Here is a 21,710-nt window from a genome sequence, read left to right on the forward strand (position 1 = left end):
GTGAACACTTTTACGCTGCTAGTGGGAATGTAAACTAGTATAACCACTATGGGAAACAGTATGGAGAGTCCTTAAATAACTAAAAGTAGATCTACCATTTGATCCAGCAATCCCACTACTGGGTATCTACCCAAAGGAAAAGAAGTCATTATATGAAAAAGACACATGGACATATCTGTTTATAGCAGCACAATTTGCAATTGCAAAAATAGGTAACCAACATAAATGCCCATCAATCAATGAGTGGGTAAAGAAAGCGTGGTATATATACGCCATGGAATACTGCTTGCTCATAAAACAGAATGAAATAATGGCCTTTCCAGCAAACTCGATGGAGCTGGAGGCCATTATTCTAAGTGAAGTAACTCGGGAATGGAAAAACAAATATTGTTTGTTCTCAGTTATAAATGGGGGCTAAGCTATGAGGATGCAAAGGCATAAGAATGATATGATGGACTTTGGCAACTCGGGCAGAAGGGTTGGAGGGGGATGAGGGATAAAAGACTACATATTAGGTACAGTGTACACTGCTTAGGTGATGGATGCACCAAAACCACTAAAGAACTTCTCCATGTAACCAAAAACTACCTGTTCCCCCCAAAACTACTGAAATAAATATATATAAAAAATAAAAAATAGTGGATACTGTTAAAAATACATATTATAAAATGCCAGTAATAAAGAGTACTTTAAAAATGGAAAGTTAATAATTTGCATTTCCCTAATGCTTCGCATTCTCAAAGGAACTTTCAAGCTCCCACTAATTGGCTCCTAGAAAATTTTTCTAATGTGTTATTTGCTTTGACTCATGGAGAAATCTAAACAATGATCATATAAGCTACTTAATCAGGGCTATGCTACAAATACTGTGTGAAGTGAAGCAGAAAGTATACTGTACATATATCCATTTTACTTCAAAAGGCTTTAGGAAAGGAAGAGAAGGAACTATAGCTGAAAGCAGTGTTCGGATGGTGTGGTAGACAGAACAATGGTACCTCAAAAGTGTCTGTGTCCTAAGCCCCAGACCTGTGAATATGTTATGTTTTATGGCAGAGAAGAATTAAGGTTGCAGATAGAATTAAGATTGATAATCAGCTGACTTTGAGATAGGGAGATTATCATGGATTGTCCAGTTGGGCCCAATATAATCACAATGATCCTAAGAGTGAAAAGGGAGGCAGAAGAGTGAGCACCAGAGAAATGGCAGCATGAGAAGGACTTGGCCCAATATCACTGGCTTGAAGCTGGAGGAATGGGACCATTGGTCAAGAATTGTGGGTAGCCTTCAGAAGCTGAAAAATGCAAGTAAATATATTGATTCCTAAGGCCTATAGAAAGAATGTAGCCCTGCAAATATCTGGATTATTGTCAAGTTGAGACCCATTTCAAACTCCTAACTTTCAGAACTGTAAGATAATAGCTTGTGTTGCTTTAAACCCACTAAATTTGTGATTAATTTTTTTATAGGAGCATTAGGAAACATAGAGATATCTAAACACATGTGGGCTATGCAAAAGCAAAGAGTACCATAAATACTGCAGATAGGACCTCCCTCATCAGGCATTTATACACCATCAGTCTAGTTAAAAAAAAAATAGATGTAACCATGAAGAAATAAGCTTTTATAAAGTGTGAAGAACATATCAATGTTACCCTTAGGTAGTCATCTTTGGCAAGATATATATTTATACATTATTGGAACATCTTTAAGGAATTCACTGTTATATTTTATTGACCAAACAAAATAAATAAGAATGTCCCATTATTGTTTATTTACAATCAGTGGTTTTATCAATTTAATTATTCTCGTCAATAATACTGTTGGCTACTGCTGCTGTTATAATTCTTACTAGTACAAATATGTATTTATTTTATCAGTGGTTCATTTTCCACAAGTACCAAAGGGGATACAAAGAGCACAGGACTGCTATGAAGTTAAAGTAAATTAATGCTTATAAAGCATCAGAACATTCATTAGCATATATTAGGCATTTACTGCATTTTGATAGCCTTTATTATAGGTATCATGATCATTATCATCATTATTACTGCTGTACGTATCAATGATTGCTGGTCACCAGGTCTTAAACCAGGCATGCGGGCTTCATATTTTATCTCTACGAATGAGGGATCAGTATCTCCATTTCTTCAGCTCAAGCAACTGAAGCTCAGAGTATAGGAAGTCACCTAACTAAAATTGAAGAGCTTTTAAATGACAGGGTCAGGACTGTTCCTGAAATGTTTTGTGAAACTTCTATGAGTCTTTGTGCTAGCTGCTGTGTGCTTCCATTAAATAAGGCCCCATTCCAACCCAAGCCCCCAAACAAAATTTCTAAGACAGACAACTTGTTAGATGTACAAGTATTATTCTAATCTTTTTAAAAGGTCAGCAATATTATTTTATGGTCTCACTTTATTTTAATATCTTAGAACTTGAACCATTTTTAACCCTGGTAGGGAATTTTTTTGAGACCATTTTCTCCTAGTGGTAAAATTTCAGTTGGGATAGGATCATATGGAACCATAAGGCATAATTTAAAAGCTACTCTCTTATAAAAATAATGTTTACACATTCTAGAATATTTGAGGAATAAAAAATGTAAGAATAATATTATAATATACTGCAGCCCTCCACTCAGAAATAAATATTGATAATATTTGTCTTGAATTGTATTAGTTTTTGTGTATATACATAAAGAAGCTCATATTGTGTTTATGGTTTTGTAATTCTCAATATTGTGTACCCATTCATTCATGATACATTTTAAAAATGCCAAACTGTGAAAAATCAGGGCCACTTGTCAAACAGGGACATTTTATAAAATTCAGATCTTTTTGATTTGTAAATTTTTCAGTTCTGCACTTTGTGATACTTAAAGATTTATTGACACTTTCCTTCCAAGACAATACTTTTACATGAACCCTGGGATAAATAAGATAAGAAGATTCCTTCACCACAGGTCTTAATGAGATATTAGAATAAACTACTTTGTGTTAAAGTAATTTATAGAAGTCCATTTCCTTTTTATAATATGCAAGTTTTTTTAAGGGCAGGAATTGGGCTTTATAATCTTTTATCTCTTAAAGTCTGAAAAATTGTTCTTTATAATAATCATTAAATAACTATTACATAAACATATAAACAAAAGTTTAAGTGATTAGAGAATTAATATTGAGGTTTTTTATCAACATTATAATACTTATGAATGATTATGGTAAATTATCTTGTTGAATTTTAAAATACCTGGTCTGAAAATTCCAGTGATGTGTGAGAACTAAAAAATGTTAAGGTAATGAAGATTAGAGTCATAGATGGGTAAAGAAGATTATTCTGTGAAATATAACTGGAATTAGTAAGAAGTTCCAAAGAATAAACTGCATCTTTAATTATATATATTTTTAAGTGTCTGTTGCTGATTTTCAACTTTGATTACAATTATAAAGTACATTAACATAAAGGAATATCTTCAAGTTCAAGTGGTGAAATGTTAAAATAATAGTAGCTTATTTTTACAAACTCAGATTAAAAAATCTAGGGAAACATTTAATATTTGGATTGCTATTTCTCTACACTATATTTAAAGGTAAATAATTAAGCAGTGAGATTCATTAAAATGAATTACTAAAATTTAAGAATAAATGTAAAACGTTTATTTTTATATATTCTTGACATAGCTCTATCTTTAAAACATTTATATGATGTAGAGCTTCGGTTTTTGATGATACTATTCTATGCATTTTAATAGGAGAGAAGAAAATATAAATGATTGGAATATTTCTCCCTGGTTCTTCATATTCTAAAATCATTTTTTAGAGGTTCACATTTTTTATTAAAATTATGCCTAGATATTATTATATTGCATACTTCTAAGTGTCAAATATTAATCAAAGCAACCCCACCAGGAATTTCCAATGCTTCATTATTTCAGTTCAGAAAAGAGTTTGGTATTCAATCTTGTACAAAATGTTACCCAAGGACAAAAATAATTGAACATTAATTTTTTTTAACTTTGGCTTTTGTAAACAGGTTAGTGCCTAAATTCTGAACTGTGAATTTTCCTAATATGACACCTGGAATGTGGGAATTAATAATAGTAAAAAAGTAATCTTAGTTAAAGTTAGTATGAACTTAAATACTCTTTAAAAATTGCTTTTATTTAATCACATATTGTATTATAAACACCCCCCTGAATCACCATTGATATTATTTTTTATAGTTTTGGATAAACATCATATTTGTGTTTATATACAATATTCACTTCAGAATTGCAATCTAAGTTTTAGATACATAATGTTAAATATTGTGTTCTTTGTCTGTAAATAGATGATTTGGCCCTCATCTAACAAAAATCACTTTGGTGAATTAAGGTAGATTTTGGGCAAGTTAATGATTTTAGTGAATTTAATAAGTCACATGTATTTGGTTCCTTAATAAATAACATTTGAGCTATTTCAATTTATTTTCCTCAAAGAAAAAATCCTAAAATATTTATTTTCTTTTTTCACATTAGCAAAACTTGAGAAAGAAAAAAATTGTGACTGTAATCATCTACTATGGTACTGGAAATACTGTCAGTATAAAAAAGCCACTATGGTGATTCTCAAACTTGAGTGGACTTAAGAATTACCAAAGTGCTTAGTTACCTGATAATCCTTTCCTGAACCCCAATTCTGGAAATTCTGATTTGATCAAGTGCCCAAAAGTGGTTCTGATGGGTGTGCGTCCTTGACCGCATTATGTAAAGACAGTGTCACTCTAGGAGAAATGTAGTCGTGACCAAGTGCTGCAGCAGAACTGAGGATTGTTTTAGAGTTATCTAGAATTTTTAGCCCTTGCTATCTTGTAAACTCCATGCAGAAGTTATGTTTACTGTGAACATAGGCCGCAGGAGGCTTTGGGGAGCTTCTGCGGGTGGTAGGAGACACACTTTGCTAGGTCTGCAATTTCCCTTCTGGCCATCAATGGCTGCAGAGGATGCACACATCAGGAAGAGGGTGGGGGACTACTTGCTTGCTGGTTTTGCTTGCATCTGATGAGTAGAAATTCAGCCTATTCTTTGTTTTGGTATGTATATATCTTCTAGTATATAGCTATTTCTAAGATATTTTACCATTGATACGTATGATATAAATTTTGAGATGAAATTTCTTTTGAGGGGTTTGCTAAAGTTATGTTTTAATCAGTTATGTTTCCAAAGTGTGACATCCTATGTAATTCTGTACATAACAAAGCCCTTGAAATATATTAGTGTCACTGTGCACAAATACTTGCCAATGTAATTAATTGCAAGATCTCATTGCAGTTAGTTAGGAGTGTATTTATTACATCCCTAACTTACATGCTTTAGTAATACAGGCTAAAAAGCATTCATTTTACAGTTAAATCTGCCTAAAGCCCATGAAAAGAATTCAGGCAGGTAAAACAAATTTTAAATCTTTTAAGTACTCTGTTTGGGTCATTGCTCTCAAGTCATGATTATGCATACTGTCTTTTTTCCACCATTGCCACCATCTTGTGTTCTGGAAAGAAGCTGTTGAATTAAGTAGAGAGAAAGAACAAGGAAAAGAGGGAAATGCCAACAGAGTTTTCTTTTTCTTGGAACTAGGACAGCAAAATTAGATTTGCTGGTGAAACTAAAGTTATTCTCTTTTTAATCTGATCAGCTGGTCATATGCTGTTATCCGTTGGGAACCTCAAGAAACGGACTGGAGTTTTATTTCATTTTGTCAATAATACTGCCTGTGGTATGGTTTGATACTTGAAGTAGAGTTGGCAATAGATGATGTGAATTTAAGTCCAGCTTAATGACTTACTATTGGTGTGACCTTGGGCAAGTCTCTTAAACTTTCTAGCTGTGGCTTTAACATTTTTGTTTTTTCATTAACTTGAGTTAAAATTCTTTCCTTAAAACTGTAATATTAAGAATGGTATAAAAACACACCATAATATTCATGTGAATGTACTTTGTATATTATTACTATTGAATGGAATTCAGTGTACTTTGAAATGTGGCACATTTATTATATAATAGAATGTAAAGACACTTTTCAGCATAAGAGTTCAGGGACATGTATTGGGTATAGGGGTGAGGATTGAGCAATAAATAACCCTCTTCAATGTTTGAGTTGTTAAGCAGTATTAAGAAATATGACAAAGAATAAGGGAAGGGAGAAATCAAATATTGCCTTTGTTACTGATGAAGTTGATAATTGGCTCACATGGCTTATATCTGTGAGAAAGTGGAGTTTATAATGTGAAATCCTAGAATTAGAGAGATATACCCACCCAGCCACAGGAGACCCCGGACCATAGGTCAGGAGCTGTCAGAACATATGCCCTCATGCTACAGGAGCTTAACAAAACAATTACAGGTAAAATTGGGGGACTGACTACAAGCATATTCTGAATCCTGTCCCTCCAGGGTATTTTCCATCTTTTATATGGATGTAATAAAACTGGAAATATAAAAATTGAGGAGTAAGTAGAAACTACTACTAATTTATCACAAAATAAAATTGTAAGTATTGCACCTGGGATTTTTAAACATGTCATTTTGAGGTCTGAGTACTATAATCTACATTTATTATTGGTTAAAATGTCAATTATTTCTTCAAGAAATAGTTTTCACTTTTAAATTACACCAACATCTACTAAGTAATTTAAAGAAGATTCTATTTTCAAATCAGAGATGTACTGAAATTATTATTGATAGATATAATAGATTCGGATCAAGTTCTGACTTTATACATTTTTAGGTTTACAAAAGATATTTAAAAATTAATAGATTTTAAAATATATTTTAAATATTTTAAGCACTCTGTTAAGGAGTTGCCACCAGAGCTCTAGACATGTTTTTTTAAATCCAATTTTATGATTTTTACTAATTTTTGTCACACTCTTGTTTTTTATAGTCAAGAATATTAAGGTATAATCTACATAAATAAACTTCACTTTTAAAAGTGTACTTCTAAAGGATTTTTAGAAATTTATACACTTTACAAACTATTACAAGTATTTAAAATTAGTCCATTAGCATAATAATGTCTCTGTTCCATGTATTCAAAATATCTACCCTAACTACCCTAACTTTTATGTAATTATATGTTTTTTCCTTGAAATGAACTTTTATGTGTTTGTGGAAAGTGCTTTGCCATACGATAAGGAATTTCCAAGATGAGTTTTCTTACAACCATATAAAACCTATAAAACTTTGATCCTATTGCAGCCTCACTTGTAGCTCTAAAAGTTTTCAGTGGGCATTTGTTGATCACCGATGTGGTCAAAGGCTTGTTATGCAGGTATAATTGCTCGCAAAGGAAAACTGAGAAACATGAGTTCAAGTCTAATTTTCCTTTGTATGTCACAAAAGGCATAGGCTCATGTTTCCTAGCTATCTTTTCTTGTTTAGTAATTTAGTTTGTATATTTAATTCTGAAATGAAATGAACGTGTCCTTTCCTATTTCTTCTTAGTTTGTTCAATGTAGATCCATCCATAGCTCAAGCCATCTTTTCTCTAAATCAAAGTGGTCTCTCAAATATATTACATGAACTTCCGTCAACTGGAAGAATTTCCTTTCACCATGAGTGGGGCTGCGATGTAGCAACCATTCACTTTGGACTGGTGCTGGCATATTTTTCAGAATGATCTGGAAACTAATGCCATGCTTCTTTTTTTTTTTTCTGTTAACAGGTTTAGTAATTCCTCATGAGGTTACAGATGTATGTTGAGGGAGGAGTGGTAAAGCGGTAAGATTTCATGTCACAGAAGCTTAAGCTACAGGCTCATGGCACTTACTTGTCCCATCCAGAATTGCCTGAGTCTGGTTTTGTATATATTATACTTTTTTCTAATGGAATATTATTTCTTACAACCAAATTATAATTTGGTAGATCACATAACACCCAGTTTATTAATGGCCAGTTAGACTACATAAACACTTGGTATCATATAAGCAGACATTAATCTCAGTCAGGATCCAATAATAACTCACAAGTTAGTTTTCAAATAGAAAGGAGTCAACGGAAGAATAAGGAATGGTATTCCTCCAAAATCTCAGGGGTATGTGTTGTGGATCTCCTATTGAGAGTTGCCAGAAACTTAATAAAGCTTTGTTATAAAGCTCAAAGGACAGTGTAATGTGCACTGCAGCCTGACTGTATAGTAGAGCCCTTTTTTGATCCTACTCAAAACTGGTATTGTTACTGGTTACCCGGAAAATGGGCCCAAATATGTTTGTTTCCTTCAAAATGCAAAGAGGCCCATCTAATGGTGAGATTCAATAATTTATATACCCAAAGGAGTGTAAATTGTTCTATTATAAAGACACATGCATATTTTATGTTCATCGCAGCATTATTAACAATAGTAAATTTATGAAATCAACCCAAATGCCCATCAATGATAGACTGGATAAAGAAAGTGTGGTACATGTACACCATGGAATTATATGCAGCCATAAAAAGTAATGCGAATATGTCCTTTGCAGAGAAATGGATGGTGCTGAAGGCCATCATCCTTAGCAAACTAATGCATGAGCAGAAAACCAAATACCGGATGTTCTTACTTATAAGTGGGAGCTAAATGATGAGAAAACATGGACACATAGAGGTGAGCAACACACACCGGGCCTGTTGGAGGGTGAGGGGTGGGAGGAGGGAGAGGATCAGGAAGAATAACTAATGGATGCTGGGTGATTAATGCCTGGGTGATTGGATGATCTATGCAGCAAACCATCATGGCACACGTTTACCTATGTAACAAACCTGCACATCTCACACACGTGCCCCTGAACTTAAAAGTTGGAAATAAAAAAATTGTCTTTTGGTATACAGGGCTATCCTGATATGCCTTAAAGGAAGCTTGTCCAACCTGCGACCCAGGATGGCTTTGAATGTAGCCCAACATAGATTCGTAAACTTTCTTAAAACATTATGAGATTTTTTTTTTTTTTTGCAATTTTTTTTTAGCTCATCAGCTGTCATTCGTGTATTCTATACGTGGCCCGAGACAATTCTTCCAATGTGGTCCAGGGAAGTCAAAAGATTGGATACCCCTGCTATACCATTGGCTGTCTAGAAAGACTGATGATATTTCAGGTTCCTGAACTTCAATATGGTTTATCCTTCACACTCTGGCACAAATGTATCATATTATGACAACTAGAGCATTTGCTCTTTTGCTATGAGCAAGTTTATTTAATCAATTTTATATTTCACATATAAAATTATATACTGTATGGCATATAGATATGGTCAGTATTTATACAGATGTTATTATGACATGGGGCATAGCCTTGAGGTAAGTCAGGGAAAGGTTACTGCTGTTTCTACCAAGTGACTGCAAACTGATTATTATCTTTATTCATTGCAATTATAAAGAAAATAATGACTTGATCAATATCTGTTTATAGTTTACATAGGCTAGTTGATTTGCTCCAGTAAATATATCATCTGTGGAATAGCAGTTAATATGAATACCTGGTTATGTTTATGAAAATCAGCAGTTATTTTACAAGACCCTTTGGCTTTTGTACTGGCAAACTAGAGAGTAAAGCAGAGTTGTGAAGAAATAACCACCATTATATCTTCATCTCCCAAGTCTTTGTTGATGGCAATGATCTGTAATTCCTTCAGGAATGTAGTACAGTAGTCCCCCTTCTCTGTGGTTTTGCTTCCTGTGGTTTTAGTTATCCGTGGTCAGCCATGGTCCAAAAATAGTAATATATTTTGAAAGGAAGAGAAAGAGAAACCACATTTTCACATAACTTTTACTATAATATACTGTTACAGTTGTTCTATTTTATTAATAATTATTGTTGCTATGCTCCTACCGTGCCTACTTTATAAATTAAACTTTATCATAGACATGCATTTATAGCAAAAAAGCTTAGTATATGTAGAGTTCTATGCTATCTGTAGTTTCAGGGATCCGCTGGGGGTCTTGGAAGGTATTCTCCATGAATAAAGAAAGATTACTGTATTTTTTTTTTTTTTAGTTTACTGTGAGAATGGGATTCGATAGTTTCAGATACATATATTTTGCCTTTCCTACAATAACAGTCCTCATTCTCTGGTAGGATTCTGACATTTGCTATGTATATGCATTATCACCAAACATTTCTGGCATAAAAAATACCCACAGGATACCTCTGTGGTACTCACATGGGCCCACTGGAATCATTATCATATATATACTCAAGGCAAGATGTCATTTATTATTACACCTGACTTGTATAAATTCCCAAAAAATACCATGGTGGTATTTTCAGTCTTTGGGAATTTTTTATCAGTTAAGACTAGTAACTAATAATTGCTAGAAGATATTCCTGAGTATTCTGAGTATTATTTTTTCCCTAGTACATGTGCCTTTAGGTCACTCTGACAAAGGCTTGGAGGAAGATTTATGGTACCCATGTTTAGCAGCATAGAAAACCCCTTTTTCAAAGGGACCTGAGCTCCCCTCAGTCAAAGTCCTCTAAGTCTATAAACTGGGGTGCAGTCTATGAATTTCCATTATAGCAACTTAAGTAAGTTTTTGCACCCCAGACGAGAATTGTTTTGTTTATAAAGATGATATAGAACCTTCATAGGCTATACATTTCAGGTTTACATTACATTTGTAACCTGTATTACAAATATATACACTATATATTTCATTCCTAAGGACCCTCAGATCAATTAGATACCACCACAATACCTGCAGTGAAAAACACTTTGATTATTTATGTTGTCTCTAATGATTGAGTGTTACCGTTTGTTCTCTACCAACTCAGACTTCATTATTCTCCATCGACATCAAAAGTTCAGTTCAAAGGTCTAAACCTAATCATTGTGTCTATGCTGCAGAAGACAGACATCACAGCACTTTTCATGAATACATTTCTTAATGCTAGCGAAGGGAACATCAGAACACTCTAGAGTAGAGGTCAGCAAATGATAGTCAGTAGACGAAATCCAGCTGGTGTCCTGTTTGTGTATCATCTGAGAGCTAAGAATGGTTTTTACACATTTAAAGTTGTAGAAAAGAAGAGGAGTAGGATAAGGAGGAGAAGAAGGAGAAGGAGATTCCAAGTGTGCCACAAAGCCTAAAGTATTTACTATCTATCCCTTTGCAGAAAGTTTGTCTACTGACTCCTGCTCTATGTCATAGCAGGGAAATTCTGGCATTGCAGCCTCATTGACTGTAGGCCACCATGGAATCCAAGCTTTAATTAACCATTCTAATAGGCTGTTAATACTACCACAGGTACTTGAGATAACACATTAAATCCTGAATGCTGTTAAAATACAACCATATTGATAAATTCAGTCAGATCCAATCTTCTGATTCATCTTTCTCAGTCTAATAACCCTTAAAATTCATTCCATACATACTTTCCAAACTCATGCTGATACATATTGGCAATATCCATGAACAATTTCTGAGTATTAAATCGTTTTTTGTGGAATTTTCTCCCTTCCCTTGTGGGATCTAACTCTAGTTACTGATTCAAGAGGCAACCAGTGAGGGATGTTGGCATCTGTACTAAGAAAAGTTGACATTACTTGTAAGGCAATTGCCTCAAGTGAAGTTTTTAAAAATGTTCCTTTTTTTTAAACTTTTATTTTAGTTTAGGGCCTACATGTGATGGTTTGTTACATAGGTAAACTCATGTCATGGGGGTCTGTTGTACAGATTATTTCATCACCCAGGAATTAAGGCCAGTACGCAATAGTTATCTTTTCTGCTCCTCTCCCTCCTCCCACCCTCCACCTTCAAGCATACCCCAGTGACTGTTGTTTCCTTTTTTGTGTTCATAAATTCTTATCATTTAGCTCCCACTTGTAAGTGAGAACATGTGGTATTTGGTTTTCTGTTCCTGAATTAGTTTGCTGAGAATAATAGCCTCCAGCTTCATTCACGTTCCCACAAGACGTTATCTCATTCTTTTTTATGGGTGCATAATATTCCATGGTGTATATGTACCACATTCTTTTTATCCAATCTGTCATTGATGGGCTCTTAGGTTGATACCATGTCTTTGCTATTGTGAATTGTGCTGCAGTGAACATTCATGTGCATGTGTCTTTATGGTAGAATGATTTATATTCCTCTGGGTGGGTCGAATGCTATTACTGTCTTTAGGTCTTTGAGGAATTGCCATACTGCATTCCACAGTGGTTGAACTAATTTACACTCCCACCAACAGTGTATAAGTTTTCCATTTTCTCGACAGCCTCGCCAGCATCTGTTATTTTTTGACTTTTTATTAATAGCCCTTCTAACTGATGTGAGACGGTATCTCATTGGGCTTTTGATTTGCATTTCTCTAATGATCCGTGATGTTGACGTTTTTTCCATATGATTGCTGGCCACATGTATGTCTTCTTTTGAAAAGTGTCTATTCATGTCCTTTGCCCACTTTTTAACGGAGTTGTTTGCTTTTTTCTCTTGGAAATGTGTTTAAGTTCCTTATAGGTGCTCGATATTTGACCTTTGTCAGATGTGTAGTTTGCAAAATTTTTCTCCCATTCTGTACGTTGTCTGTTCACTGTCGATACTTTCTTTTGCTGTTCAGAAACTCTTGTTTAATTAGATCCCATTTGTCAATTTTCACTTTTGTTGCAATTGCTTTTGGTGTCTTTGTCATGAAGTCTTTGCCCATTTCTATGTCTAGGATGGTATTGCCTAGGTTGTCTTCCAGGGTTTTTGTAGTTTTGGGTTTTGCATTTAAGTCTTTAATCCATCATGAACTGATTTTTGTATATGGTATATGTTTGGCTTGGGTTTTTTTGTTTGTTTGTTTGTTTGCTTGATTTTTTGAATCGAGGAGGGATAGTGAAGCATTCAAACTAACAACAAAAATTCTTTACTACACTAGTGAGATAAGGAAAAGGAAGATGGTTATTGGAATTGCATGAAAACTGGACCCATGAAAGAAAAGTCGTAGAAAAATGGCCATACAGGAAAGCAGCCACTGTCCAAACTAAAATGGAGGAGTGGGTGGAGGGCCAATAAAAAACCCTATCATTCTTTCTTCTCATCTGATATTCTGATGGTGCTTTCAATCAAGGTAGGCATGGGAGCCTAGGTGATGTAATCCATAAGGGCCATCCTCCGGGAAAGAAATCAGTCTGGGGGGAATCATAGAAAATAATAAGATTCTGAGGAGATCATTCTTGATGTTGAATTGGAGAAATGAGAAGCACTTGGCAAGGCGTGGTGGCTCATGCCTGTAATCCTAGCACTTTGGGAGGCCTAGGTGGGTGGATCACTTGAGCCCAGCAGTTTGAGACCAGTCTGGTCAACATGGTGAAACCCTGTCTCTACCATTAAAGAAATACAAAAAATACAAAAAATTAACTTGGCATGGTGGTGCATACCTGTGGTCCCAGCTACTTGGGAGGCTGAGGTGGGAGGATCGCTTAAGCCTGGGAGGCGGAGGTTGAACTGAGCCCCAAGATCACGCCACTGCACTCCAGCCTTAGGGAGACCTCAGAAAAAAAGAAAAAAAAGGCACTTAAGAGACTGTATGAGATAGTAATGTTACTGATTCTGACAATTTATTTTATTATTCAAATTCTCTAAAGTTACCATATTTCATTGATTCTGACAATTTATTATTCAAATGCTCTAAAGTTAAAATTTATCTTTAAATTTGTAGTATATTATAGTTTTTTGATCACAGCATTCTCTTCTTAAAGAAACAAAATAATGGGTGGTCTTATGGTCAGTGTTGTCTTGGAATCAATACTTTTTTTGTTTTTTGAGACAGAGTCTCACTCTGTCGCCCAGGCTGGAGTGCGGTGGTGCAATCTCCCTTCACTTCAAGCTCCACCTCCCAAGTTCATGTCATTCTCCTGCCTCAGCCTCCCGAGTAGCTGGGACTACAGGTGTCCACCACCACGCCCCACTAATTTTTTGTATTTTTAGTAGAGGCGGGGTTTCGCCACGTTAGCCAGGCTGGTCTCAATCTCCTGACCTCGTGATCCGCCCGCCTCGGCCTCCCAGAGTGCTGGGATTACACATATGAGCCACCGCGTCTGGCCACCACGTTTTCTTTATCCAGTCTATCATTGATGGTATTTAGGTTGATTGCATGTCTTTGCTATTGTGAATTGTGCTGCAGTGAACATTTATGTGCATGTGTCTTTATGGTTGTCTTTGTACTCTGTTGATAGTTTATTTTGCAGTGCAGAAACTGTTTAGTTTAATTAGACCCTATTTGTCATTTTTTGTATTTGCTGCAATTGCTTCCTAAAACCCATTTCTAACACAATACCTTTCCCAAATCATCATTCACATTTTTTCTTCCTTTAATACAAATTATTGGTAAACTTGGAAAGGTGCAAGATATTCTCAACCATGATATCTATGACTTGATAAAAAATATATTTTCAAAAAATTTTCTTTTAATTCCCATTCTAATGTATATAAATAATGTAGACAATATAGAGACTTAAGAAATAATCACATATTTTATGAATATATATACTTACCTTTGTATACCTTATTATTGTGGTAATATTTTGAGAAACTTTTGAGTATGGCCTTCCTGCTCTCAGATGTAGACAGTCTTACTGGTAAGATCTAATATTTCCTGACTCCCATTGGCCATGCTGTGTGATAAGCACATTGTATGAATTTTTTCAGTTGGTACTTTCAACAACCCTATTTAGGTACTTGCGTTTTATTCAATTTTATGAATGGGCCAACTAGACATAAAAAGTGATTAGAGGTGGCATTAGAACATTTTCAGTTTATATATCCAGGGTTAGGAAGACTTCACAAAATAATACTGTAACAATTAATGCCAAGCATTTTTATATAGAAAAAAATCCCTTCCATGGTTGCTCTATGAGACATAAAAGTATCTGTTTGCATCTTAAAAGAAGAAAGTGGAAAATTCTGAATTTGCATAAAAATTTTTGCTGGTTGTTCTTCACCATAGCTGAAAAGCATAATCTTAAAATTATGTGTTGGTACCTTCCTGCATTTGAAAGAAAGAACTAAGTTAAATAATGTATATGCATAGAAGAAGAGTCCTGTAGAAGATTTGTAAAAATGGACTTGAGTACAGGTATTTGATCATGAGCCCATGAAGATCTAGTGAGGAAATGGAGAAAGATAAGAAAGGGAGAAAAGACAATGTGTGTATTAATAAGTAGAATAACACAGTGAGGAGTTACAATTCAACACCTTTGGGACTCTCTGATTACTGTGTAGAACAAACCTCAGAATTGCCCCATTGCAGGTTGGATAAGCTGAGTTATTTACACATTTACTTCTGTTCCTCACTGCCTGAGGTTGTCTCCCTATTCTTGGTACACTAAATCCCCAGAGCTAATGAGCTGCTGGGCAGGTGCACAGACTGAGGAAGTACTCTTAGCACCAGCGAAAGTCCTCAGTCAGTAAAGCAGAGGTCAGAAGTGGTCAATAATAACTGACCACTAAGCAGTAGCTGGTGTCCAGGAAGATGTGGGATGTGCGTCCACAGCATCCACTACACAGATATATACAGATTATACAGGAAACACTTCATATATGAATGTCCCACTATGAATAAGTGGAATTAGCCACTTTCCCAGAGGAGAAATATGAGCTATGGTGTGTTTCACTACATTCAAACCTTTGAAAAATCCCCAGTTTTGTTCCCATGTTGTACTAGAAATAACAGTGCAAAGTTGGAATGTAAACTTAATTGAGTTATACTTACTGTGTAATGTAAGTAATGATATATGTGTGTGTGATTATATTAAGATTAATGTTCTTGTTGTTATTGCTGCATCCATTATGGCTGTAACTCATTTTTTTTTGTAATTTTTGGCTTTCTTTTCTTCTGCCTTTTGGTTACTAGTTAGAAAAATGTAATACTGAAAGGATGCATTATGCAATCTTTTTCCATTATGCACAATCAAAACATGGGTATGAGATTGGATTTTATTCAAAAAGAAGAAAATCTGCCATTTGAAGCTGTGCATATGGAATAAGAAGAATTTTAATATATGTTTAGTCTCATTCTTTTGGTAATATGTAATGTAGTCTGGTTTTGGTGGAAAAGCAATTGTTGATATAAATTATTGATAAATATTTCTTTCAGGTTTAAGCATTTGTTATAGTGTATTTAAGACAAATAAGGCATTATTGAATCTGAAAGAATATAGTAAATTTATAAAAATTAATATGGCTGTATTTTGTTCCTACAGAACCATTGTATAATGCTGTCACTTTATGATGCAAGACTGAAGATGTACATTTAAAATAATTTATTTGCAGATCTTGATTCCATCTTCAATAGTAATGTCTTTTTATTATGATGAAACTTTCCAGGAATGGAAATTTTATATTTCTGTGCTTCAAGTTTATCATTTATTGTTTCATTGCAAAGCCTATAAAAGTTGACCAATCTTAATGACAGTAACCCTCCTTAAATGGGGAGAATTACTTAGGGTTGATTTAATTCAAATGTATAAAATGAAGTGCAGTTCAAGGCCACTGGGCTACTTTTGAGAATTTATCAAGAACTATTTTGGGGTCTGTGGTCCTAGATATTATTCAGGTACAAACTTCTATTTTCTAGAAAAAGGGAAAAGAAAACCATGGCTTATTAAAAGAGTTTATATTAACTTTAATATTTCAACACAACTTAGTTTCATATGAAAAGAAAGTAAGTCAGCATAAAGATCAACAACTATCTTTGTGGCTCTGATAAGTAACTTAACCCCTCTGAGCCTCAATGAGAACATCAGTAAAATAAGACTAACAGGACCAACTCCATGCAGTTTGGTGAGGATTAAATGAGGTAATACATGTCAATTGCTTAGCAGCATGCCTGGTACATAGAAAGTCTCAGTAAATAATAATTGAGAAAACTAAAGATTAAAATACTGAAATGATTTCATCTGTAGAGAAGAAAGGAATGATATTTGATGTCAAATTCAAGTTTTTAAGAATTGTCATATGAGGTTATTGACAAAATATAAGTCAAATAAAAAGGCTCAATTTTCAACATAAGTAAAAATGCATCTAGAGTATTGAGAAAGACTACCTGTGTAATTTTCTTGGGCTTTGAAAGACAGGTTATGATTGTCTCTATTTTTTATTTCATATAGTTGTCTGCCAATTGTGATACCAAGCCAAATAACGTGGGAGTATTTATTCTTTACATTAACATCTACTCATAGCTTATTCTACAAATTTCTTGATTTAAATTATAGAGTCAAAAAGTCAGTTCTGTAAATTCTTCATAGATTACTCTACTCTTAGAGTACATGATATGTTCTGTTTCCTCTTTCTCCTTGGTAGGAACCCAGACTCCCAGTAAGCCTTCACGTACTATGCATAGTTAAGACTACCCCATAGGCTGCTTGATATTGACTAATCTAACTCATATCCCTGCAAATAATCTACTGTAATCTTTTAAATAATATTATTGTGTCCTTTGCTGTTAGAAGTTAAAAGTATAGGGTATAGGGCAGACTGCCCACATTGGAGTCCTGATTCTAATACCACTTCAGTTTTCCCATCTGTAAAATGAGGAAAACATTAGTACTTACTTAATAGTGTAATTGTGAGAATTAAATGAAACAGCATGTGTGAAACACATAGAGACCTAATTTATTTTAAATACTTGATAATTTTAATTATTATTAATTTTATTTATACTCCTATTATTTTTATAACTGTAGACCAGCTTATTCTGGCTATATGCAATATGAAGAAAACCCTCCTCCTACCATTCCTCAAACATAAAAATACTGAATTATGGCATAATATTTCTGTTTGTTAAACAAGTTATTTAGCATCCAGGCTGGAAGAGATACTACACTACTATACACAGAATAACAGAACTATATTGATGATTCATATACAACTTACGTGTGATTCCCATATGTTTTCTGCCAGATGTTTTTTTCTCATTCTGCATACATAAATATGTAAAAAAAAGTTGTTGAATATCTGTTCAAGAAATTGTGCTTGGCATTGTGTAGGAATTTGGATTGAAAAATAAAGCATCTGCCCTCAGAGATAATATTTATATCATGAGAAAAGACAAATACATAAACCCAATAATTCAATAAAATACAAAAGCTCTCAGAATCATTATGGTTTTCATCACCACATCAGTGGTGTAGAAAATACATGCTCTCTTTTCAGAGGAAGAAGATGACAAGAGTTTGGCGTTTCACTCTTTGTACTCATGATAATACTGTACAAACTGATCTTTAAAAATGATTATGTTTTGTAAAATAATATAAGGTTATTATAAAAATATAAGCAATATGGAAGAGTGAAGAAAAAGAAAGCCATATATCTCTCAAAGTCCTCTCTCTCATAAACAATTGTTGCTAATGATAGAATTATTTTAGGTAGATAGACATGGAGGCACTATTTTATTAAAAATGAGATTTGGGTTTACATGCTATCTTTAAATATAAAGTTAATTTAAAGTAAAACTAATGATATATTAATTTTAAGATAAAAATTTCTTTGACTACTTTTTAGATTATTTATTATTGTTTAGGGGAAAATGATACAAAAAATATTGAATGAAGTCATTATTTTAAATTAATGTTTCAAATTTAGGCAGTGTTAAAGGATTAAGTTCTATTAAAGATGAGGTTAGAATGTTTTACTTTCTCCTCCCCAAATGCTCAGTTTTTCCCACTGTGTAATCACTTTTATTTCATCAAGTTAAAATGTGCGTTTTGTAGTGCAATCATAATGCCCTCAGCATTTAGTTGTTGTTCTATATGTACATGTATTCAACTCACCCTATTCTTTTCCCAAAGTTTTTTTCATTTCTGTTTACTTTACTTTGGTTCTGCTATTTTTTGGCTGGATTTTCCTCTATTATTTAAATTTTGATCACAGTTACACTTTCATATAAAACAATGATAAAACATAGTGAAAATCAACAGTTCTTCACTTTCCCTTTCCCCAAATACTATTCCACACTTCTAAGAACCTTAAAAGCCATAATTTTTTCAAAGTTTCTTTTTTTATTCCTTTGCATATTTCAAAAAGATACATTTATATTATGATTTCTTGATTTACTAATTTTAGCTATTATCTATTGTCTTCCTATAAAACATAAGATAAGTATTTGTATACTTTTGTTAGTCTGACTCTTCTCTTATTCTCCAGGATATTTAAATCTCAACTTGTCATTAATTAATCAATTTTTATATTATTATAACTATAAACACATGCACACTATTGTTCCGAATAGTCTATAATTATCCTGCTTTCTTTCATAAATTTTGGGGCTTTTCTCCAGAATTAATATTTACTTCATTTTTTTGTTTTTTTATGCAAAATATTGAAATGTACCTATCTTTAATTCTTTTTGTAATTGCCCTATTAGACCTGTCAAACCTCCATTATTAGCATATTTTCTCTAATTTTCAAATACATGTGATAATGTTACAAATGCTTTATTTATTTCCTACGTCTTTCCCTCCCCAAGTCATATAGCTTTTGCAGGTGTATTGCAGTATAACTTACAAACACAATCTAAGATATGTAGATGAGTGAATTTATATATATATATATATATATATATATATATCTCCATATATATCTACCACCTAGATCAAGATATAGACCATATCCAGAACTCCAGCAGGCTCTCTTATACCTATTTTAATTTGTTAATTCTACCCTAAAATATTCAGATCTGTATCACTGTGAATCAAGTTTTCTGCTTTGGAACTTTACATAAATACAATTATGCAATATATACTCTTTCTTCTTTCACTCAATATTATGTCTTTCGATTCATCCATGTTGCATGTAGCATTGTTACATTCTTTTTCATTGTTATGTAATATTTTATAGTATGAATATACTGTGAAAATTAGTTTTGTAAAAATTTTCTTATAATTCATCTGGCCTTGAAAATGCTCTGAAGAAATCAAGACCAACCTCACATTTCTCTTATTGTGGTGACTTTGTTTTCTTTCCTGGATATGTGAAGAAATTTTATAATTATCATTAAGTTAAGGACAATTTAATCAAGATCTGCTTTCTTTTCTTTTTCTTTCTTTTTTTTTTTTTTTGAGACAGAGTCTCACTCTGTTGCCCAGGCTGGAGTGCAGTGGCATAATCTCCGCTCACTGCAAACTCCGCCTCCTGGGTTCAAGCCATTCTCCTGACTCAGCCTCCCAAGTGCCTGGGACTACAGGCACCCACCACCACGCCCAGCTAATTTTTTGTATTTTTAGTAGAGACGGGGTTTCACTGTGTTAGCTAGGATGGTCTCGATCTCCTGACCTCGTGATCAGCCCGCCTCAGCCACCCAAAGTGCTGGGATTACAGGTGTGAGCCACCGCACCAGGCAAGATCTGTTTTCTTTAACAGTTTTAGCTGGAGCCTGATTGTTTCACATTGATCCATAGAGCTGGTTCCTTTATCTTTCTTATTTCAAGGATTTTTAAAATTATTAAAAATTACATGTTTTACAGTGTTTTAATGTGTATATTATTCTCTTCTATGTCAGGCTTTTGGATCATCCTTATACTGAATCTTTTCTGTTTTTGACTCTCAACTAAATATATCGTATTTTCAACAATTGCATTAGCCTTGTTCTATTTATCCTCCTTTCTTTTTTTTTGATTTACTATGAAAATATCAAGCTTTTCTTTTGGGCCAGAAATTAAAATATTATCTATAACATTATCTATGTCTAATCTACTTATTTCTTTTTCTAATTTATTTATTATCTGGGTAATGGTATTGTTTTGGCTCTTGTTTCCTTATTTATTATACTCTTTCATATCATTCTTTTTAAAATTTAAATCAACTTATCTTTGAATTCTAGTTTTATTTAATCTATGATTTTTTTATACTATGAAGGACTTTCATAGAGTTTTTCTCTGGTATAAGCAAATTAATATATTGCCTAGTGAGCATATTAAAATTTTTGAGAAATAATAATTTAACCTGCTGATAGCATTGCAAATATAAGAAAATATTTTTTCTTTTCCCAGGAAATACAAAAGACATAATAATGATATATGAAGAAGATGCTGAGGAATGGGCTCTGTACTTGACAGAAGTATTTTTACATGTCGTGAAAAGGGAAGCCATCCTGTTATATCGCTTGGAGAATTTCTCTTTTCGTCATTTGGAGTTGCTGAACTTAACATCTTACAAATGTAAACTTTTGATATTATCAAATAGCCTGCTTAAAGACCTAACTCCAAAGAAATGTCAGTTTCTGGAAAAGATACTTCATTCACCAAAAAGTGTAGTTACTTTGCTTTGTGGAGTGAAGAGTTCAGATCAGCTCTATGAATTATTAAATATCTCTCAAAGCAGATGGGAGATCTCAACTGAACAGGAACCTGAAGACTACATCTCTGTAATCCAGAGTATCATATTCAAAGGTAGTGTTGCCAAACCTTGTTTGTTTTATTTTTATTTGTTTTTTTTTTGTAATTAAAGAATTGCAAGTTGTTTTAGAACCAATAACTGGTGTCAGGATAAGAATAAGAAAAATGAGAGCTGATTTTATTCAACAGTATGTTGTACTGTCCACAAAATACATTAAGGTTCTTAATTTTTAGCTCTATTCCAATCAAGCTTATTCCTTGTTCTAAAAATGGCTTATAAATATATTCTTTAGGGCAGCCTGGATGAGATCATGGCAGAACAAGTATGGTATGCTCAGTCATATGACAGTTTGGTTCTGGAAGCTGGTTTCTTATGTAACTGGTGAGGCATGA

The 21,710-nt window shown here is 33.6% G+C and overlaps 1 protein-coding gene across 2 annotated transcripts in view; it reads left to right on the forward strand.

Moving 5' to 3' along the window:
• BANK1 (B cell scaffold protein with ankyrin repeats 1) overlaps positions 1–21,710 on the forward strand; it is a 289,852-nt gene that overhangs the window by 18,028 nt on the left and 250,114 nt on the right. For both annotated transcript variants that reach the window (XM_019024929.4, XM_063705448.1), the window contains exon 2: positions 20,973–21,371. In XM_019024929.4, the coding sequence (XP_018880474.4) occupies positions 20,973–21,371 (399 nt within the window). The remainder of the gene's footprint in view (positions 1–20,972; positions 21,372–21,710) is intronic.

This window comes from Gorilla gorilla, chromosome 3 (genome assembly GCF_029281585.2).
Source record: "Gorilla gorilla gorilla isolate KB3781 chromosome 3, NHGRI_mGorGor1-v2.1_pri, whole genome shotgun sequence".
Classification (NCBI taxonomy): Eukaryota; Metazoa; Chordata; class Mammalia; order Primates; family Hominidae; genus Gorilla; species Gorilla gorilla.